At 41.7% G+C, this 24,112-nt stretch overlaps 1 protein-coding gene across 2 annotated transcripts in view; it reads left to right on the top strand.

The window, feature by feature from the left end:
• Positions 1 to 3,144: 3,144 nt before the first annotated feature.
• Positions 3,145 to 24,112, top strand: part of slc4a3 (solute carrier family 4 member 3) — a 41,840-nt gene continuing 20,872 nt past the window's right edge. The window contains exons 1-5 of one of the 2 annotated variants that reach the window (XM_076105595.1): positions 3,145 to 3,213; positions 12,775 to 12,943; positions 15,231 to 15,481; positions 15,669 to 15,856; positions 17,860 to 18,086. In XM_076105595.1, coding sequence (XP_075961710.1) covers positions 3,160 to 3,213; positions 12,775 to 12,943; positions 15,231 to 15,481; positions 15,669 to 15,856; positions 17,860 to 18,086 — 889 coding nt within the window. In that variant the 5' untranslated portion in view covers positions 3,145 to 3,159. The remainder of the gene's footprint in view (positions 3,214 to 12,774; positions 12,944 to 15,230; positions 15,482 to 15,668; positions 15,857 to 17,859; positions 18,087 to 24,112) is intronic. The other variant, XM_076105585.1, reaches the window with a different exon arrangement.

A 24,112-nucleotide genomic window follows, 5' to 3' on the forward strand; every position in this document is an offset into this window, starting at 1 on the left:
AGAAATCAGGTTTTTTTCAGAATTTTTATTTAATTTTTAGTTAGTTATTTTATATATCGGATGTCTGATGTCTGGACTAGTTCCATTCAATTGTGATAAAAACATGTAAGAAAAAAAACATCTTTGTTACTGTTCACTCACTACTGCTTTACAAAAATGTACAACATTTGTGGTTAACATTAATTGTATATTTTCATGACATAACTATTCATTTGTCAGCCACATCATTCTTCTAAGTGTTTCTTGGTGGGTGAAATGTAGCATCAGGTGATGAGTGTGCTGCCCTCTCGTCCGTTTGACCGAGCGTGTGGGCCCAGTATTTCTTCTCAGCAGTGAAATATGTGGCTGACTATTTTAAGGGGCTCCTGCCCTGCGTCACCCTCATCATCTGTATTGTAGCCCTGACATGCACCAGAGGTTTTGTTTTCCTCTTCTTGTATCTGTTTGGCATTCCTCAGCAGCTCCGCCCCCACCACCGCAACACTATCAATGTCAGTCACTTATGTATGTCAGCGTCCCCTTCACACATTCAAAGGGCGAGCCGCGCAGAGCTCTCTGATTACACAGCTGGTATGAAGGGGTAGCAGTGAGTCAGGTGGCGGTGGGCAGGAGCTCGGGCCAAGGTCGCTAACACACTCCGCCAGCGGGCCAATCAGGACGACACACAGGCCCTTCAGACACAATACAAACAAGAGCGGAACATTTGTAGCGGGTATTTTTCCCATAGCATATTTAAACAACACAAATTAATTGTAGTAACGAAAAGGCGGTATAAGTTGCTCAGAACGGATTCGTCCCTGCCTGTTTTTTTATTGAGCCTGTTGTTCTTGGCGATGCAGCACGGCTATAATTAATGCCACATTTGGGCACAACAATTGCCCATGTGCCATACTGCATACTCATCTCATGGTTTTATATATGCAGCGCCTTGTGCGTAATGTGAGCCACGAGCCAGCCGTAAATGTCTCAGAGTGAGTCAGCTGAATAAAACAGAGACGGATGTGGAGCCTCTTGTTGTGACAGTGGGAAAACAGCAGCTCCAAACAGAGTGGGTCACTTGGGATTTATCAGCTATATTCCATTGGCCTCTTTGTGGAGGCAGTATCTAATTGTAATGATGTATGCTCAATTCAGTATAATACGTTTTTTGTGCTGCTGTAACGTTGTATTCAGCAGGGGTAGAACATTCTGGTGTTGCCTATTGATATTACAAAGGGGCACGTAAGCACTGCAGATCGACTCAAATTCTGGAGACTAACTGAGTGACTATCTCGAGTCACACTGTTCAGAATAATTGCTGACCAGCAATCTTTAGCATGTTTACAAGGATGAGAGGCACCTGTTTTCCTCCACGTGAAAACCAAAATAATCAGCGGCTTCTGTTTTGGCATCATCGGCATAATTAAGCGGTCCCAAGGTGCCCTCCCTTGTTTGTTTATGTGTGCGTGTGCTACAGTGGTACCCAGATTAGACTGTGAAGTGAGTATAAAGATAAAAGACGTGGAAAAAAATAATAATTTAGACCCTGGTCCATGAGGTTGAAATGCAATGAGTTCCTCAAAAGGTTCCCCTGTTTTAGAAAAGGGGCTTTAGCCGGTGAAAATGTCCCAGAGGAGTTGGCAGAGGCCTAACGGAGCTAAAAGGACTGAATGTTAGACTCACAGTCGCCAGATGGACAGAGAAATGTCTCCTAAATGAATGCTGATGTTGCTCTGCGACTGCTGGATGTACAATTGTTTGCTAATTTGTTAGCCATAGTAACTTCAACTTTGTTCCACTGCCTCCAAGTGGCCAAATGATCAGATAATGCTACTTTAAACTGGAACAATTTATACCTTTTTATAATCATGATATAGTTACTTGAACAACAAAGACTATGACTTTGTGTTGCTCACGGGGAGTTTTCCAAACTTGTGCTACCAGCCAGATTTAGAATATGCCAAATAAATTAATTATGTGACTCTCTGGACTGCTTATAGCGGTAGTAAACACAAGTCTGGTACCTTGATAGAGACGGCCCTGGTCTGTTTCATTCAAGTGCTGATTCTGGTTCTGTTTGCTACATGCCCCACAAACAAATCATTTTGAAATTAGGATTGATAAAGAACTTGTTTTTACCAATACTAATTTTGCACATGATGAAAAGATAATGAGGCTTGTTAGATAATTTGTTGTTCAAATACTGTTTGCATCCAGCTCTTAACCCGGCCCAAGAGAAGTATGACGGGAGAGTAAAGGGATGAATTGTCACATGTTCTTGAAGGAAGATCCCCTGGTACAAGTAGTACACCGTCCTAGAGGATGTAATGTGGAAAATAAGTGTTATTCAGATCAATGCATAGTGTTCACCTTTCACTCCACTGAGACACTAGAAGTATAATGTCCCCCCCCTAAAGTTTAATACAGTATGACAAGAGGAGGGTTGACATGGGGGTGACCACAAGACCCTCACTTTGAGTCCAGACAGCGGCTCTTGTTGCATGTCAACACCCTCTCTGACGCCATTGAAGCTGAAAAAAAACACAACAGGGAACCAGTGATTCACAACAGATGCATTTATTCATTTAAAAAAATATACATATATATATATATATATATATAAATATTTGCAAAGGTGACATATTGACACATTTTATTTTGCAGGAATTTGCTCAGACATTTGAAGCATTTTGATAAGAATATAGCTATTCACTTTGAACATTACAATTCACTTTGTGTATTTCTCAGCATGTGTTGATAATTTACTGTGCGTGGTTGCTGTGCAACAGTTGCTTATATATTCCTCATATCCGACTAGTAACTTTGTCTCTCCTGTCCACTCTCCTGCAGGTTATGCCACCCCAAAGGCTTCCTGGATCCCCAGCCGTGAAAGAGAAGGGCTGATCCTCGTCCTCCCCGAGGTTCCTGCTGCTCTGCACCCCATCTTTCCCTCCCTCCCTCTCCGGCTTATTCCCCTCTCCCAACAGCACTGACCCCACCCCACCCCCACACCTGCCACCCCTTTCATCACCTTTAAGACTGTCTGTCCCGACACATCCCTCCCCACAGCCACTCCATACCCAGTCTCTCTCTTTAGTTTACAGCAGCCACACTCTTTTCTGCAGACCCGTGCCCTTGTCATAGAGCTGTTCTTCACACACTGGCTGCACGCCCGGCCCCATGGCTACAGGAGGTCATGCCCCAGAGATAGATGTGTTGGACAACCTACAACAGGTAAGAATTACTTTCGGTGTTCCTATAATCTAACCTTGTAAAATGAAGCTATAAAACATGGAAACGTGACTTAAGTAAACACACACCAAACATCTGTAAATAAAACCCACTGTACATTACTGTCATGTCTGGTGTTATTAAGTGTTACAGTTATATGAACTTTTTTCTTCATTCGATTCGGAACCATAAACGTGTGAAATAGGCTTTTGCAGTTTTAAAAATGTCATAAACATTACATTTTATATAACTAGACACAAGCTTGTTTTGCCCAGAGCTAGTCGGTTCTGAGCTGCAGGGATTCTGTTGCCTTTTGGAGGTTAACTATTCAGTCCGGTGTTCAGAATGGCATAATCTTGTGAAAAAGCCAACATCTTTCAGCTTGATCTAAATTGCCCTAATTAGACCCGGGAGCTCTCCCAAGCAGCTAAGTGAGTAAGAACAGTGGCAGAGTCCCTGTGGCAAGTAAGGTAATGCTGTTGGAGTTAGTCCTGTTGATTTCATTCATTTTTCTATAGAAAGTGCGTCGACACTAAATGGGAGTGTATTCTTTGCCAACAAAGAAAACATAATCAATGTGTATATTCACTGTGGGTAATGTGCTAACTGCCCTCTTGCCGAGAGTTAGATGAGAAGAACCATCCATGCCACTCTCATGTCTGTGTGTTTAAAGATTTAAATCCAAAATGCAATTAGCTTAGCTTTGCTAGCATAACAACTGGAAACGGGGAGAATAGGCTACGTCGAAAGTCAATTTTTTGTATTTTCCAAAATGTCAAACAATTCTTTGAACAGAAACTAAAGGAAAATATTAAAATATGTTATACTGTAAGCATACAGACAAACACCGTCTGTGGTATGCAAAATCACTTAATGCAAAAAAAAAATAATATGACATTTTCTTTTCAGCTGGCAGTGCTGGTTTGCATTATGAGATGTAGAAGTAAGGGAAGTGAAGCAGGGTTAATAGTTCATTTTGGAAATTGACTGGCATCTTAAAGATTGGGAAAATGGATATGCAAATGCAGACGGCAAGGGAACTGGAGGAGAGTTTGACTTTGATGGAGTCACTCTCAGTGAGCCAGTAAAGGAATCGAGTAAGATATATTTTCACTAGGGAAATTAATGTTCACAGTGTATTTCTAAGCTGCATAATCTCTAACATTAAATTCACATTTCCACAACAATCAGCTGCCAAATAACATGTCTATAAAAAAAATAAAAAAAGCCTGTGATGTGGTGTTTCCTGTTTCCCTAATCAAGTATTTTCCCAGCTGGATCTGGTATTTCTAAGAGTGTCACTGTTCTCTAACCCTCAGGCCAGTGCTGCCCATTAAAACTGTTTGTATATCATGAATGTCAAACAAAAGGCCTGTTTCAGTTATTTCAAATGGCGCTTTTGATATTGTTGCAATACTGTTGCAAAAAAACAAAAAAAGAAGTTTGAGCTCAAACAAGGTCTGCCTAATGTTTTATCATTATTTGGACATTTATTGACAATAAGAAATTGAGTTTTCCCAGATATTGCTTGACAAGCAATTGCAAGGGCCACAGCAAAAAAAAAATCTGGTGTTATCCAGGAGGCATCCTGATCAGATGCTTGAACTACCTCTGCTGGCCCCTTTTCTATGCAAAGAAGCTGAGCCTCCAAGCTCCTTCAGGATATCTGTGCTCCTCATTCCTATATCGAAGGCTAAGCCCAACCATCCTACGAAGGAAGCTTATTTCGGTTGCTTGTATCCACGATCTCATTCTTACAGTCACTACCATAGGTGAGGATCGGAGCGTGGATGGACGTAGATCGATTGGTAAATAAAGAGCTTTGCCTCCCAGCTCAGTTCCCTTCTCAACACGTTAACTGGACCCACCCCATCACCGATGATCATCCGTCCATCTCCTGCTCCATTTTACTCTCACTCTTGAACAAGACCCCGAGATAATTGAACTCCATCGCTTGGGGCAATGACTCACTCCCAATGCACTCTTTTCTGGCAGACAACACTGGTATCGGACTTAAAGGTACTGACTCTCAATCTGACCACTTAACACTCGGCTGCACACCGCCCCAGTGAGTGCTGAAGGTCACGGTCTGATGGAGCCAACAGAACCACATCATCTGCAAAGACTCTGAGGCCCCCAAACACTCCCCTCCCACACGGCAGCATCCTGAGATCCTGTCCATGAAAATCACAAACCGAACCGATGACGAGGGACAATCCTGGCGGAGGCCATACCCGTTGGAAATATGTTTGACCTTCTGGACGAGTATATGGAAACAGCTTTCACTGTGGTTATATAAAGACCGAATGGCTCGTACCAATAAACTCTGTGATCCCATATTACTGCAGAAGCCCACACAGGACTCCCCAGGGGACAGGGTTATAAGCCCTCTCCAAGTCCACAAAACACATGGGGACTCGATGGGCAAATTCCCATGTCCCCTCCAACATTCTGTGAAGACTGTTCCATGGCCAGGACGGAATCCACACTGCTCGGCCTATATCTAAGGTTAACTTAAACAACCTCTTCTTCCATCACCTTAGAATAAACTTTCTTGGAGAGGCTGAGCAGTTCACACATTACCTAAAATAAGTATTTTCCATTTTAAGGTTTTGAATTGAAGTATGAGTAAGGGTGTCACAATTTTTTTATTAATTGAAAATTGTTTGGACTTGGCTTTCGATATCGAACTGCGAAATCATATAGTAAATAACTATAATAATATAACTATCACAACCTGATTAACAATGGCATAGTGTAAGTGCTGAAGAAAAAAAATTGTGGATTGGCAGAATCATGTATCTTGATTGAAAGAAGCACTGAACTGCCTTCAAGACTTAATTGTTCCCTTCCAGTGTCTCACATAGGGATGGGTCTGTGGGAAGTGCTCAAGCCCTGCATAGCAGAATGCTTCCTAGCTATTAGCCTGTGTTTTCAGGGAGAAAAAGCTCTGCCAACTAAGTCGGTGGTGTCATTACACACAGTGGGGACCATGTCATCCACTGTGTGTATAGCATATTGTGACACTGGTTTGAAGGAAGTAATAGGCTGATAGCAAGTGGACCCTTCAATTTCCTACACTCAATTACGTGTGCACTCTCCACTTACAGCACACACACAGCATCCATAGAGAGACAGAACAGCTTCTTTGCAATGTTACCTCTTATGGCTGATCAATGTCACTCTTAACAGATGTATTTATTTAGTTTTCTGAGGTGGTTTTGTGTGAGTGTGTGGAGGATATTAAAGCAAACCTATGTGGCCCAGCTGAGTGTGGGTTGCCACAGAAACATCACCAGCTGCTTGCCAGCTTGCATCAGCTGCAGTTTTTGAAGAGATCCTCTTATGGATGTTGGTGGCTTTGGTCATCGCGTGTGGGTGTTAAGATGAAGGTGTGCTTCAATTGAAACAATAAGTGTTGGATTTTAACTGTTACTACAAGTTGCATTGCCTTAAGCTCCACTGGCAACCGTAGTAAAGCCTCATTATAAGCTTCATGAAATAGGTTTATTTTCCATCTTATGTTATGCAGTCCATATATTCTATTTCATTTTATATATTCGTCTTATTTTTTATGTGCATTTTATGTCTGACGACCCTCTCTGCCCTGTCGGCCTGTTCGTTTGGCTGCCTTCCTTGCAGGTGGCAGAGGGTCGTCAGGCAGAGTGGAAGCACCTGAGGCCATTAGCAACACTGGCCCTGTGTGCCAGAGCACCCAGTATAAAAACCCTCTGGATTCTCAGTTGGTCTCTCGCTGAGACACCCATTTTGGTTTTGTTTGCGGTTATGGTTTGTTTCTACATGATACAACATTGCATACACACTTTCCACGCACACACTCACTTACACTGCTGAAATCACTGACTTCACATGTCACTGTTGGTTTACGTTTGTCTTTTATGTTACTTTAAACCTAATAAATAATTCATTGAATGCATCTTCCTTTTTTGTCATGGCCGTTCGGCCCGGTTTGTGACAAGTGGGGGTTCGTCCGTCCAAATTGATTGGTTTGAGGCTGATATTTGGTTCTGAATAATAATGGTTTTGTCCGGCACACAATGTGTTTGGGGGATGCATTTTTTTATATGGCAGCAGTTAGTACATGGTCCTCTAGTGTGTTATTTTTTTACTTTTGTGGAGTGTCCCTGGATAGGTGAAGCAACGTGGTCCGTGTGGCTGCGTTGGTTTGTTTTTTTTGTTTATTTTTGTGTGGTGTGCGGTCAGAGCAGTTGTCTCGGGGACACATCCATAGCTGGTGAGTAACCAGCTTGCTGGGGGCCTAAGCGGGCTATTGGTTTAAGTGTTTAAAAAGCCTACCGCTGATCTGCATGAAGACTAGGGTTCAGTGAGGTAGATTAGTTTGGGATAGGCAGTCTAGGTAGAGGGACTTCCACATCAGTTTGGGGGACAAATCATTGTCTCTTTTACTGCACTAGTTGACCTAGAAAACGCTGTCTGGTTTTGGTTGTGGCCTTTGACCTGGTCTATTATGGCAGGGGTAGAGGACTTTGTTGATGCTCCATGTGAGGAGGTTCTGGATCGTTGCACTAGAGATCAGCTCTTCAAGATTGCAGAAAAGTATGATATTGATCTAAGTGATAAACGGCTTAAGGAAAATGTAAAGGCAATGGTTGAAAAGCAGTTGGTTGAGAGAGGGGTGCTGGTGGCTAAACAAGAGGGACTGGGTCAGTCAATATCAGCACCGGCACTTTCAGTTCCATCAGGGAACCTTACCTTTTGAGCAGCAGAAATAATTGCTTTTGTTACAGTTTTCTCATGAGAAGGAGAAACAAAGAGTGGAAGTGGATAAGCAAGTGGAAATTGAATGGTTGCGGTACAAAATAGAACAGGAAAAGATGGCGTTAGTCAGGGAGGGTAAGCTTTCTGGAGATGTTTTGCACGCGGGAAATAGTTCATCATCGCGATATTGTGAGTAGTTTGCATCTCTTGCCTAAGTTTAACGAGAAGGATCCGGATGTGTTTTTTACACTGTTTGAGCGGATTGCACAGGCAAGACATTGGTCAGACTCTTGGAAGACAACTGAGGAGAAAACAGGACACAGACCCCTGGTGGAAGGGAGGGGTCGTCACATGTCCATATATTTTATTTTTATTGTTATTATTAAAGAGTGACGATTGCGGAAGCTCTGCTCTGCTGAATCTGTATTCTCTATGTTGCTGTTGTTCGGTGGCAGATTAGAAGTGCAAAGGCGGTAACATAAATATTTGTGGTAGTTAGATGTCTTTGTGTATGATTGGACCATATTTAAGGGAAACTTGCAAACAATCCCATTCAGTGAGCCGCACATTTTGAAGTAATGGCTGATAAACATCAGCTGTGCGGTGAAAAGGAAAGCAAAACACTGATGCTGATATTTATGTTAGTTGTGATTTGTTTGTCTGGGAAGAGTGCCAGCTCCTTCAATCACTGATGAAGGGATGAAGGGATGAAGGGATGATGGGAGTGGGAAGCAGTTTAAAACACCGCTCAATAAAAACCAGCAGGAAGCAACAGAAAGCGGCGTAATCTGCAGAGGCAAACAAACTGATTGTATATTTTCATCCGACTGGATTTTGATAAATCGCAGCACTATGCGATCCTCTTCGCCTGGCACTGCATTGTAAAATTTACAATATCTGTGTGAAGAACAGCAAACATACAGTGACATACTATCAAGCAGTGTAACGTACAAGAGCCTAGAGACACTTTCTTGCTCAGCATACAGATAGAGACAACTCCCTTTCATTTGATTAAATTAGGTTGATCCACATCCAGCAGACACTGAGCAGCATCTTAAGTTGTGTCTCTGGTCACCTGACGAATGCAAGACATGCACTCTCCTTTTAGCTTTGGTCTCCAATAACTCCTGAGGGCACTAAAGGCTGCTGTTTGGTGCAGAGCAGGTAGAGTGCACAGAGCTTTTTGAGAGTAAACCAAAGCACTGAATGTGCAGGCTGTAAAACCAAAACCTTTGTAGAGCTGAAACTGCTAAATCTAGTGTTAGTTATCTATGGGTTTGTCACTACGAGTGACTCCTTTTACAGTACACGGCTACTTGATCTATTTATATGATACAACTTTTGATTGGAGCCACTTTGTTTTCAAAACCAATATGGCCCACAATCACTGACAACCTTCTTTAAATTATGTTTCCAGAGTTATTGTAGGACAGAGCTGGGCAGAATATGCTGCCCCTTCCACCTGGAACAATGTATAGAAGATGGCATTTTTCAGAGGTTAATACTCCTTGTGAATTTCAAAAGATTTGTATGTGCGGTCGATGCTTTTTCCTTTTTGAAAACACCAATGTTGTTTTTTGTTGCCTTATTGGCTTGAAAAGGAGCTTTTACCTGGGGAAATTAAAGGCAGAATGGGTCGGATGTTTCATACAGAAGTAATCACTCTAGTCTCTGACCCACTAGAAGTGTGTGGTGGTGTCTATATCTGCTAAGTCCCTGCCCTCTGCTTGCATTCTCTTTCTGGGCATCAACAAAAACATAATGCCAGATAGTATGGGCGCATCCTAGATGAAGCTGTGAAAATGGCGGACACAGTGCTGGAAAAAAAATCCCGCAAATATCACAAGGCGAAACACAAAGAACAAATCTGGGGTTGGCTTTTACCAGCTGGTGAGCACCTTAACCCTGACAGCGGTCAGGGGGCGTGCACTTCTGGGTTCGTTTGTCGATTGTTCCAACATCTGTAGTAGGGTATACGATACCTGTAGTTTATTTTATGGCTGCACCATCACATCAGTAAATACATCTACAATATTTTCAGTTTTCAGCATAAATAATTGATTTTTATATAGAGAAAAATAAGTGAGATTTTTTTGGTGAACTTGCTCAGCATGTGTATTGTAATGGAAGGTTTAGGCAACAAAAGCACTTAGTTTTGGTCTATATATATATATATATATATATATATATATATATATATATATATATATATAATGGTTGGGGTAAAAATAAGTACGTAATCTACGTAAAGACGTCATAAAACTAACTTCACAATAACTCAACAAAGTCCTGCATTTGTTTGACCCATCCACCAAAACTCCTCCCCACCACAGGTAATCTCTCTCACTGCTTATACTACATCACTACTAGCATATTTACCTGGATGCGTTCAATAGACATGAAAACCCCAAATATGCCCTCACCCCAGAAGGTTTCCCTGATCACTACTGTGGATGCATTTGATCGTGACAAAACAGGGCAAACACCCTCCTCCATATATTAGTCAGCAGATGATGAATATTTTAATGTGGCTCTCTGGCTCAGCATTCCATTAAATATGAAATATTAATGCTGCAGTGGAAGTTGGGCAGTTGGCTCATGAGAAAACGTTAGACAGCATGTTTTAGCTGAACAGTGATCACACTGTTTGTATTGCAGGCTCTCCTCCTCATAATTGATTAGAAGTGGCCAAACCAGCCACAGAGTAGTTGAGTTTTATACGCATCAAATGTGTTTGACTTAGATGGTAACCCACAGTGCTAATGCTCCTAAAGATGAGAGCTCTTATCCACCATTCATTATTTGGAGATTTCCATCTTCATATTGGCAACACCGCTGACAGGAATTAGATTGTATAACTCCTTTGAGCTCCAGTGGGTTTATACCACACATCAAAGGATACACTCTGTTGACTGCTGATTCTTTTTTTGTTTTATTTTCTTCAATTCATTTTCACTGTGGCTTCAAGTTGCTTTTTGGTGATGCTGTATTGTTCAGATTTTTTTTTTATCTCACATCAGAATTTCTCACCAGACAGAATGACTGGTCCATCTGTGTCTGTGTGGATGAAACTAGAGTTTCAGTGTATCCAAACACTGGAAGTACAAGAGCCTGTTCTAAAATCTCCGATTGCTATTGTGTCCCATACTTGAAATCACTGCACTCCATTGTCTGTCATCCAAATCGGACTCGCATAGCGACTCCACCACCTGGGCATGGCTTGCCCTCCTCCTGTGTCCCTCCACCTCCAACTGACTTCAAAGCGTTTTGTGCCAATGGGGCTTGAGCAAAAGCAGGTTAGGAGAAAAATCCCTTTACTGTAGTATCTGCCACAGCTGAGAGTATTATTTCCCCATGCATTGCATTAGGACTATTAAATTCAGAGTCTTACACGGATACGAAGTAAGAAGAGAAGGATGTTAGAGAGGTTGAAATTAAATCAGAATGGCTTCGCAGGAATATAGAGCACCTGAAGTAATGAGCAACATTGAGCTGGCCATCCAGTGAAAACAAGCCTTTTACTGCTCGCTGAATTTAAAATTCCCCCTTTTATAGTTTGTCTGGCTTCTTCTGCCTCAGCTTTGTGTAGATAGGTAGCTCAGATCATTAAACATATCCCGTCCCTTCATCCCACTGGTAATTAGGGAGTAATGGAGCCCTGGCTCGGAGAAATCGGAGACCACCGAGCAGTTGCCAGACTGCTTACCGCTCTTGCCAGCACCAATCTGAGGCCGAGGAAGTGGCCTGTCCCAAAGATTTGACCTATCAGAGGCAACCAAATGGCTCTGGCAGGACACTTCAGCCTCCGCTGTCTCCAGGGTCTGTCTAGTGCATTAGTTCTTTGCTGCTTAGCACTATGTTGTATTGATTTGATGTCCTCGCATGCAGTGGAGGGTGTACAGACACTATGTGCTTATTGTGCCCTAACAGAATTACAGTACACTACCTTTATTTCCTATGAGAAATACAAAGCAAAAACCAAAACCCTGTTTTTGGTTGGCTTTTGGCTTTAATTGGAGCAGTAACAATGGAAGTTTGTGTTGGCAGAAGATTCTTTTTTTTTTGAGTTATACGCAATTTAAACTGCTTATGCGCAATGCGTTGATGCAGTTTTCAACCGTATATACACACTGTGGAATTTGTGATGGAAGTCCTCCACATTTATTTGTTCTATGTTCATCCTGATTAGGACTTCCTCCAAAGCACTCCCCTTAAAGGAATACTTGATCCATAAAATTACCATTTGTATATCAATTTATAACCCCATGTTACTTTCAATTCTTGAAGATATATATATATATTTTTTTCTCATATGCTCCCAGGGCAAATGGAGAATCCAAAAAAACGCATGCATCCTAAACTATGCATTTTCGACCACAATCGTACTATTTAAAACACTTCCTCCAGTACCGTCTCATGCACAGACTTGCAGCGAGCATCATACAGTAGTGGAGGAATTGTTTTAGATATTAAGATTTGTTTGTCAATCAGTAAACATACGACTAGATACATGAGACTTGGATTATACTTCATGAGTTGTGTGAGAGTTTGCAAAAGGATATTGGCCTCCATTTACTTCCATTCATCAAGACTTATCTCTGTTTTTATGGTTCTTCGTTCACCGCGAAGGCACGCTTGAAAAACTACCTTTCTTCAATTTAAAGGTAACACGGGGTGTGTAATTAATATAGAAATGATCATTTTGTGGGTAAAGTATTCCTTTAATGAACCAATTCTTCCCTTTTTGAGCCCTCTCCGTGTTAACTCTTTCTACCAGTTCCTTTTCAAGTGAAAAGTTTTCTCTTTCTCTCCATTCTTCTCCAGGTGAAGGTGGAGGAGGAAGATGGGGAAGGATCAGCAGAGGAACTGGAAGCAGAAGAGGAGAACTGGGAGAAAGCGTTGTCTGTGGAGCGCTTTGGAGACATCATCAGTGATTCTGCTTCCGCCAGCGGAGACAAGATGGGCCGGCATTACACTGAGAAAGACTTTGAATGTAAGCAGAGCTACAGCTTGCAAGTACTATATATATATATATATATATATACATTATATCGACAAGTACACAATAACGCGCACACTGTTTTATAATCCAGCAGAGAGTATTGATCCAAATTACTATTAGAAAGCAAATTGCTCAGAGTAAAATGCAAGTCCTGTAGTTTTCATTCAACTGTTTCATTTGATCAACATTTTTATAAATATATCATATTTCTGTCTCTACATTCTCCTTATATTTTACGTTGTTTCTATGTTAATTTTAGGGGACTAAAATCCACCACTTCGGTACAATATTTAAGCCATAAGATGGATTGCCCTAAATTGCTGTAGAGGCATTCATGGTCCCTTGAGGAAGATTGCTCTTGACTTTGGTGATCCCCTGAATTTTTTGCTTGCGCCATCATGAGGTTGACATTTTTGTTGTTTAATTGAAATATCTGGTCAACTTCTTGGATGGCCATTACATGTTCTAAAGATATTTACAGTCTCCGGAGGGTGATTCCTATTGACTTTAGCATCCCCAGACTTTTCCTCGATAGCAGTCACCAGGAGGTTGACATTTTAGTTTTTTAGCGAAATGTCTCCTGGACTGCCATGAAATGTGGTACAGACATTCATGTTCTCCTCAGGGGGAATTGTAATAACTTTAGTGATAAACTTTTCATCTAGCACCATCTTCAGGGCAGTGTTTTATGTTGACCAATGCTTTGTTTTTTTTTCCCAAATTCATGCAACTATTCAAGTACTGACTTCCCCATCAGCCTCAGCTCTACTCTGTATATAAGAAGTGGACGTAGTTACTGTGACATCACCCATTGGTTTGTGGACTGCCGTTTTAAGATTTTGAGTTTGGCAATTTGGCCGTCATCATCTTGGTTTTTGACCATTGCCATCTTGGCTTTTTGCAACCATAAGTGACATGACAGGGTGGAGCACAACCAAACGCATAAGGCGACCAACATTTTACTTTCAAGAACTGAAAACGCAGTGTGAAAGGGTTAAAGCTGTAAGAAAACACAAACAACTTCCAACCAGGCAATGATGTAGTAACGACCTGTCAATCACAAGGTAGATCAATCACAAGGTAGATCAATCACAACCCTGATTTATGGTCTGTTTACTCTAAATGGAACAATAACTTACTCAATGAACATCATTCTGTGGGAGACCACTCATGTTTACAATGTTTACTGAGGTAATAAAGAAAGTTAGAAGTAGGGTCATTTTCTCATAGACTTCTATACAATCAGACTTTTTTTTGCAACCAGAGAGAATGCAAGTTTATGTCACTCCTGCATTGGCTTCACTTTCCAGACCCGTAGATTGCCGCCTGGTTCTACTTAGTGTTTTAGGCTAATTAGCAAATGTTAGCGTGCTGCTTAAAAACCAAGATAACATTAACATGGTAAATATTATTCCTGCCAAACATCGTGACATTAGCATTTAGCACCACTGCGCCCAAGTACAGCCTCACAGAGCTACTAGCATTAAAGAATAATATCCATGTTCATTATCTGTTTATATCATCCACTTAAATGTAAATTTGTTTACACGTGTATGAATATATATACAATTTATATAATTGGATCCTGACCTTGTCTATCACAGTTTGGCTTGTGTTAATACTAAGAGATCAGAATTAGAGCAGGGCACCAGATCCTGTGTATGCAAACATATGAGTGGATTATTATTAGACGGATTAGCTGACTGATACCACATGCTCTGGCAGGAGATAATAGTGGCTAAGATTAGATAGAGCCGCTTTCTTTTGATGTGTATTAAACATTGCATTTCTCCATTTTTACATGTTAATTAAAATCTAGAGCTTTTGTTTGTGTTGTGTCTTTCAAGTGCTTAATAGGGAATTCGGGGGAGAGAGAGCATCCTCTCTGAGAATAGCAATGCGTTTGTTCTTTGCATATTTCACCTAATGGAATCAAATCAGTATGTGGTTCTGTAATAACAACAAATTGTGGTTGGTGATGTGATTTCTGTTAGTCTTGTTTGGAATGTGTATAGTGACGCAAATGCTCCTGCGTTATAGCTCAGATTGCATAGATTCAATTCCAGTTTATAAAAAATTGTTGCCCCATGTTTTGGGAAAAATAATTAACAGGTCTAGGAGCATTGTGTGACATGCTGAAAAAATGCGAAGTAGCTTAGTTGTAGTAGTTTAGTTCCATATCCAAAGCACAACAGAACCATTATGTGTCAGCTGTTGATGCAAATATTATTTACATACTACACGCTTCTGATTTCATTCTTAATGTTGTTTAACACAGATCACAGACACACTTTTCACCATACGCACCACCCCTTATCCACCCACCTGCCCCTAACCCAGCGTCTACGCAAGAGGGTGCACGGCACGGACAGGAGGCGCAAAAAGAAACGGAAGAAAAAAAAGACCTCCCTGCCCCCTTCCGACGTTACACCCACCATCCACGAGGTAGACGAGGAAGAGGCCGAGTCTGAGACTGACGGACAGGGAGTGGCTGCCACGCCCACGGAGCTACCTGATACCCAACCACAGGTAAAATAGGACTGAGGAACCATCGGGCCTCTAGTGTAAAGGTGGCAAGATACATTCATACGATTGACGGAGGCTGGTTCCTTCTATTGAGATGGCCGAGGCATGTGTAACTGTATTTGTGCAGGGGTGCTTAGCCACAGGTTAGCACATTCTCCTCCCCTCTCACTAATCTTCATCTTCCTCTCAGTTTAGTTTGGGGAGCCAAGAGGACTTGGAGGAACCCCTTCCCCTTACTGCCTTCCACACGGAAAACGAAGAGGATCCATTGTCTCGGAAAGCCTCGCCCATTCTGATAAAGGAGGAGGCTCATAATGGGGCAATTGCAGTTCTTGGACAGAATGAGGAAGTGCATGGAGAGGAAGCGGCGTGCAACAGGTAGGCTATTAGGACATCTCAAGTTGTTCTGTTTGTGCAGAAGACTGTTGGCCTCATGGGTTTATAAGCAGAGTAGTAGTAGTACATTATCAGTAGTAGCTACATGTAAATGGTAAATGGACTTGTACTTGAACAGCACCTTTCTAGTCTTCCAACCACTCAAAGCGCTTTTACGCTACATGTCATTCACCCATTCATACCCATTCATAGACCGATGGCAGGCGCTACAATGCAAGGTTTAAATAGTCCTGCCCATCGGGACTATGTGATCATTCAAACACATTCATACACCGATTACACAGCCTTCGGGAGCAATTTAGGGTTAAGTGTCTTGACGAAGGACACATCGACATAGACTGGAGGAGCCGGGGATCGAACCACCGATTTCTGATTGAGGGACGATTGAGCCAAATGCCCTATTTCGCAAATGTAAATGTAAAGCTTATTCATTGGCCCATGCTACAGCCTTCAACCACATTTTATGAAAATCAGGCGAGTAGTTTTTCCGAAATCCTGCAGACAAACAGACGAACATAACCTCATTGGCGGAGTGAATTATCACCCGATTTTTCAGTTCCTCTCACCTCTACTGAGTCTTCCTCTGCTTAGCAGAGTTTTCTCTCATCACAGTCATTGAGCAGGAGTTCACTGATGAATGTAAGTTGTAATATTTACTCTCCTTTTAGATCTGTTTTGGTCTCCACCAAGTCCTTATATCTGTCAAACATCCATCTTTTTAGCAGCTAAATGTTCACCAGCTTGTCGCTAATCTTGTCATTCTGCTGTTTGTCGCTGGTGAGGTAGCGTATAGTGGACTTGAAGGCTGTTTTGCTGTAAACAGCTGCTTGCTGGGGCTGGAAACAAGGTGTATTAGAGCAATGACAATGAAATGAACCTGTTCGCCAGAAAACTAAAACAATCAGCTTGAAAATGTCAAAATGCTCTGTGAGGGGAACCGCATTGTTAGGTGAGACTTTTCTTTGACTTTATATGAATAAGTCCTTTGACATTACACACTGTATTTTAGTCCATTGTGCATGGTTTTCCATTGTGGTCCATTTTACTGGGGAGAGTGTACTGGTAATGTAGCATGAAACATACATTACACAGAAGCACAGTGTGCTGCTCTGGTTAACGGCACTTTAAAAAGCCTTGTAGACTGGTTTACTTTTGACTTGTTGAATTCAGAAGAACAATTTTTGTGGTGCACTGTTGTCCGCGAAATTTAACACTCACCTGCCAGCAAGACAGACATTCATATTTTGTCTTCCATGGCATAAGAAAGGATACTGAAGCTTGATCGAAGATGAAGGTTTATTTTTGCATATAATGTAAATGTAAAATAGCAGGTGTAGCAATGGATACAAGCAGCTCAATAGAATAGAGCAGACAAGAGCACAGAGTTGTTTTTGCTCTTATTGCATGCATAGGTTCAGATACAGTGTATGCTTGTGAACTTTACATTAGCAGCGTAAATGTTTCAGTAGTTCTTCAGGCTGGTGGTTCACTAATGGCTCCAGTTGAGTCCTAGTCATTGGAAGACCATCTAGCCAGCACACATCCATAACATCAGAATTACATTGTTTTTTCTTTTCTTTTCTTTAATTATAAAATAATGTATGGGTTTTGCTGGTCGGAGGTCAGGGGCCCCATGTTGATTCAGGTATTCAGGTCTCTGCTAATACCTGGTTGGATAAAAGCACAGAAACCCCACCATGCCTGTTCTATGCAAGATTGTGTTGCTGCGTTTGAGCGGACACGGCTGAGGATGACTCAGAGGTTCGGTGAGGAGTCAGTCCTACTGCTGTGTTGTGAAGCCCCCTTCTGGTGAGGAGACAGCAATGCAACCAAGGAGCACAACACAGCATTTTGGTCAGCAGCTACATTTGAGTAAATCATAACATCTGAATTTCAACACTTTGTACGACATCATTCCCTAATGTCTTATAATGTGAAGCTCATTACTGCAGCATTTAATGATCTTTATCTTTGCTTTTTGTCAGTGTCCCCCCAGGATCAGGTCCCACAAGCTCAACCACCAACCGCGGCTGGTTCCGTAGGAAGCCCGTCCATCATCGTCTGGCGGGCGCCCAGCGGAGCAACTATGACCTGCGGGAGCGGATCTGCATCGGCAGCATGACTGCTCTGGAGACGGCCGTCTACCAGCAGGTGCCCACTGATGAGGCAGAGGCCCAGATGTTGGCCAGCGCCGACCTGGATGACATGAAAAGTAAGGGAGACATCACTGAGGTGGAACCACGTGTATTCTCTTCTAACCTCCACTGTCCTATTGCACACTTCAGATTAGCAGTTGGATAAGTAGCCAAGAAAGAGGAGGTGTTTTGCTGCAACAGGCTGTTATTCTTCTCAAGCTACAATGTAACATAGCATGAAATAAAAGTACTGTTGCTATGGTTGTCGTACCCTGTACGATTTAAACAGAAATGCCACAGACCTGGTTGTACAAAATATTAGATACACCAGTATACTAAAACTCAATCGCTACTTTCCACACCTGCTATCTTGTGGCATATTTTGGCACACAAAGTGATAACATGGCTGGGCCTCGTTTGTTACCAGCTGACTGAAGAACTACCTTTTATATGTTCTCATTGCTGTGGAGAAATAAAAAGGCTTCGGAGCAGGGGAATGGGAGATGAGTTCCTCCGTTGATAAATGCACCATCCGAGATGACTCAGATTCTACTTTTCACCCACGCCACAACAGCGTTGTGGGGTGGGGTGGGGGGGGGGGGGGGGTTTCTGGCGCGATTGTTATATAGCATAGCAGCTCAGTCACTGTGCTCAACCACTTCTCCATCAGACCTTCATGATAACACCTGGTGTGGTTGCTAGGATATTTGTGATATAACTGCCAGGTATAGCAGTTTGTGTAGTCGTGTGTGAAACACATTTTCATGTTTTCCAGAATGTGCTGTTAGGCTGGTGATTCAGTTTCCAAAAGCTCACATCCTCTTTTATTTTCTGATTTATTGGGTTTTTCTTCTGATTATTTATTTAAATCTGCAACTGGTTATCCTGCTTTAATGCGATACACTAGTAATTATGGACACCAGCTCAAAATGGGAGTACCAAATATTAGTATGATCAAAGAAATTGATAGATGCCAGCAGCTCCTGTGTATGTCGGCCTGCACTGAGGGATATCATTGGACAATGGGGGTTAAGACTTTCTGTATTTGAGGCGATAAATGAGTAAATGACTGTGGCAAAGTAGGAGAGAAAACTGAGGATGTCTTAGATATTTTATCTGACAAAAAAGAAGGAAGAAATTGCCAATTTTAGGTTGCATCAGCACACTGATCTGAACATAAATGGATGTGATTTTAGACTCTGTGCATGTCCCTTCTCACCAGACAGTAACGGAAATACATCGTCAGCATCCATTCTACCTGACAGAGAGCTGGAAACCATTTTCATTGATGTCTCCACTGTTTGTATCGTTGGAAAACGGTCTTTGATTACAATATAAATGTTTAGTTATAGGCCTATTTTACTGGTCTTAGTAAAAACATATCAGGGTCTCCCATCAAAGTATCAATTTCAGCAGCAAAATATATTCAGAAAGTCAGATAGTATTTTCACCTGCATTTTGGTTTTAAGGCTGGATTCATATTTTTGGAATAACGCTCAGCAACCTCTCCTGGTAATGATAAATACATCTGCCAGACAACACAGTGATAGTACTAGAGTTATGGCAATTTGAATGTTACAATCTAAACATTTTAGCAATATTTTGAATCACTTCTTTTGCTTTCTGACCTTCCTTAGTATTTACATCCTCGGCATATGTATTAAGAAATATTAGATCACCCAATGGTACACATACACATTTTTTTTGTTTTGTTTATCATTTTATTGGTTGATTATGACTCAGCAGCTGCTGCTCTTTGGTTAAAAGCTGCTTTTTTTACTGAGCCTCCAAAAAAGGAAAATAACTTAAATACGAACAACTTTATCTTATTTAAGAAACCTGAATTATAAATATTGACGTTTTCATTTTTGTGCAAATATTACACACTGAATGATGACTATGTCAGTCTCAGATGAATATCTGCTTCTGTGATCTCGTGTCCTTTCTGGTCTAGCTCACTTATCTTAGACAAGAATTACAGCGCCAGTCAAACCAAAACCCGCTACTGCCACCTCCTGGCGAGAATGAGTATCGCCCTGCAGCTACTTTAGGTGAAAGTAGGTGAGTTTAAAAGTCACACAAAGCGTTTTAAATTCTAATAACCAGAAAATAATAGTGAGGGGGGCAAGGTAATGACACAACTAATACAATAATAACTGTGCAAATAATTGTAGCCATTAAAATGCCCAGGGTGCCACACATATTATATATTATCTGTTCCATTATTTTGTCAAATTGAAAGAGCAAGAAACTTCTACTTTCAGTTTAAAATAACACATTACTAACTGTACACTGAAACATTAATAAAAGTATTTTAACAAAAGAACAAAAAACTGATTAAAAAACATGTTCTTACCCTCGAAATTCAAATAGAGTTAATGCAACAGACCTGTTGGACCCTACAAGACTACTTACTAGAGCATTGTGACGCTGTTCACAGTGACAGTAGTTTTCCAACAAAAGTAGCTAATTTGTACTAAATGCCAAATTCAGAAAAAAAACAATGACCACTTATCTAAAATTCTTGTTATAATTCCTGCCTCTGTCAAATAGTGGTCAAACTGGAAAGCATGTTGTGACATGTATTGACTCCGTTGCTGCTCTGGTGCTGACCATTGATACGTTTTCTCACTGCTGCCTATTAACCAGGCTCCACTGTGGGAGTCCCACACATTCTGTGTCATGAAACCAACCCACACAGCTCCTGCCACCACACACACACGTTTAGAAGTATCTACTCGTGATTCCTGTCAATGATAATCGCATTGACGGTATAATGATAAAGAGAAAACTCCAGATGGATTTTTATCATTGAGTTTCTTTTACATATATGTATATACTCAGTTATCAGATATTGTTGTGACACAAGAGTCGCTTAGTCAAATGCATCAAAACTCTGCATTACCACCCATTTTAATGGGAGGCCAACTACAGTGAAGAATTGGTATGAGGAAATTAGTGGCACTGTTAGTGCAGAAAATAACAGCTCATCCTCATCCCAATCAGATTTGCACATATATTGCCATTTCTTGACGACTTTTTCTCTCAAAAAGGGATCCCAACGTATCTTATTGTTACAGATTACAAGCCATAGCTGTTGATCTGCCAGGGGCACAAATAGACAGAGTTGAAGAAAGAGAGTAAAATACATTAGGTGCTGTGGTAGCTCCAAAATCAGTTAAGCATGCCGCAGCTGAGTTTGTTGCAGGCTTAATTAAAACCCTTGATCATATGTTTACCCTTCTGTAGTAGAAAATAGAAAATGCACCACATATCTCATGTATCCAGGGCAGCCGCTCTCTCCCAGCGTCCAGGGCATTAATTATCAGGGGATGCAGTCGATTCCCCTTCAGCAGCGACCCTGCCCCTGGCCTTTTCTGCTTTACCAGAGCAGAGTAATCATTGACTGTTTAGAAAACCGGAATCCAGATGACCCCACAGTCACTCAAAACCAGCAACTCTGATTTGTAGGGAGTGGCGCTCCAACATCGACAGGCCATGTGTATCACCGCTGTGTGTCGGTAAGCTTCAGCTGCACTCAGAGTTCAGGTTTTGAGTCAAAGTGTGAGTTGGTTTTAGTCTTACTAAAGCTGAAGAAATGATTCTGAATATATAATCATATTGTCTCTGCCGGCGTCTCAGTCCTTAACCCATCTCAATCAAAGATATGTTTAACTGAGACAAACAACACCTTATTGTAAACATGTCAGGTTGGGATAGGTTTTAAAAAAAAAAAAACATGACCTTCGCATCACTAGTGGTACTCTACTCTCTTGACTTGCAAAATTACCTTTTCATTTTACAAACATCATATGAGTACTTTATGGCGCAATTCAATTGGGATCAAAACACGATTTGTCTCTCGACGTTAATGACTGTGCATATTTTTTTTTAATCTCAATCACATATTTTCCACAAATTCTTTCACCATATTTTTCTGAAGTATGATTCATAAACTGTCTTTAAGCATCTCGGGATTATTTGTCTAGCTCCACCCACGAGTCATGACGTACAAATAACTAAAACGCAGATCATGTGACAGAAAACATCGTCACATTTCATTATACCTTCATTTTACTTTATAAACTGACAAGAAATACAAGTTAGTAAAACCTTTTGCTTTCCTATTAATGCTTGTAGACACATGCACGCACATACACACACATGCAAATGCCCGCAGTGACACTCTCACACACAATATTCAAACATGTTGAGCACGTTTTAGAGAGGGTCCTGTTCAGCTCACACTGGGCCACCTGTTGTAGACGAGTCAGACCACGACACCTCAGGGGACGCACAGTTTCCATGGAGACCCAGGGGCGGGCATGGTGCAGCTTGCTCTGATAATTGGCACCATGCTGGAGCTGATTATTACGTGTTCTTCTAATATTGTCATCATTTAGGTATCACACTAGCACTACTTGTGTTCTTAGGCAGCTCTCACTCTATGTTTCTGCACGTGTCTTTTTGGTGTATAAGTGTGCTTTTTCCGTTTAATGAGATTCGAGTGGAGAAGGCAACCTTTTGAAACTTGACCCTCATGCACATCACATGGTTGGAAAGTGATGGCGGCACTGTGGAAACGAAAGTCATCAACTCTTTCGCTCGGATCCATTTTATGTTGGATTGTCAAAAGCCACCAAGATCAATGGGCTGGGGACATCATTAAAAAAGGGCGGCACTACCATCCAGCTGACCGGCAGCCCTCACAAAGTAGACCATCCCTCATCAATACTTCTTGTTGGAGCTGCAGCTAAAGTGAATGTTGTTACCATTGATGCGTCGCTCTGATTGTGGATACAGCAGGGGGCTTCTGCCTGAGGGTGTGGCTCCAACTTAGCGTTGTGTTTGGATTGAAGGCAAACAAAAGAGTTTTTGTGACGTTGAGGATCTTGTGATTTGTATCTCTGGACTGAAGGGGGATTATTTTGACTGACACATCGTTGAAGGGTTTTTTATTGCGCTTGTTTTTTAGCTTTATAGAACTTCCTTTTCCGAAGTTGGACTCCCTGAGCACAAGCGTTTTTTTTCTTGGCTTCCTGAGGCCAAAGTCTTTTAAAAAACATCTAATATTGGAGCTGGTTTTCAAAGTTTTCATACAGGTTATTTTGCACAAGCAGCGCAGGACCACAGAGGTAGGCTAGTATTTGCTGCATAGACCCAGGCTCATCAGAACAGCGACCCAGGGCGAGCAACGGCATTCAAGAGTTGGAAGCCCTGGATGAGCAGTGTGTCCACTCGGAGAGAGGAGGATAGGAGGAGGTACCAACCGTCGAGATGACAGACATTGAGGGACAAGAGAACCAGGGGCATGGGAGCCCTGATAAGAAGCTTGTCACTGACCACCAAGGACCAGAACGTCGGTCCAGTGTCCAGAAAGGCTTAGGCACGCCCAAGCGGAACCAACACGACCATTACAGCTCAATGTCCAACGTGGAAGGGGACCTTGAAGAGTTTGTTTTGGATTTCGATGACTATGACTTGCTCGAGTCAATCCACACTCAACTGGGGTCACCACTCGAGCCTTCCCGTAAGTTGTGTGTAGAGAGAGATACACCTATACTCTTGTAGTGCGGCATTTCAATTCTGTCCATTCAATGCAGAGCTTTAAGTCATGGACATTTGACAGCAGTGAAAGCTACATCAACCTTCCGATGAAGGAAGTTCTGATGCAATAGGAACTCTGAGAAATTTCCATGGATGATTCTATGTTCATATGAATGATTAATGGACCGGGGCTCTCTTTTTTCCATCGATTGTGTTGCATTCCACTTGCTTAATTGATGGCAATATAATGCTCATTCAACAAGCAGAACAAAGTTGCCCACAGTATTGAGCGAATTGACACAGTGCTCTACTGCTGCTCTTCCCTTCTTTCCTATTGATCCAGTGGCACCCATTTGGCTCTGGGGGGAGCCACAGCTAGAGCGGAAAGACATTTAATTGACCAGCAATGTGTGGCTCTACTATTTTTATCCCTATTTGGAACATGGCACATATAGCACATTGTCATGTGATGAAGCTATGTTCCAACAGATGCAAAAGGTGATCTGCCTGCGATACCTTAGCACAGGGCTAATCAATTACAAATTCAGTTTGGCCA

This window comes from Anarhichas minor, unplaced genomic scaffold (assembly GCF_050575085.1).
Source record: "Anarhichas minor isolate MPS153535 unplaced genomic scaffold, ASM5057508v1 ptg000004l, whole genome shotgun sequence".
Lineage (NCBI taxonomy): Eukaryota > Metazoa > Chordata > Actinopteri > Perciformes > Anarhichadidae > Anarhichas > Anarhichas minor.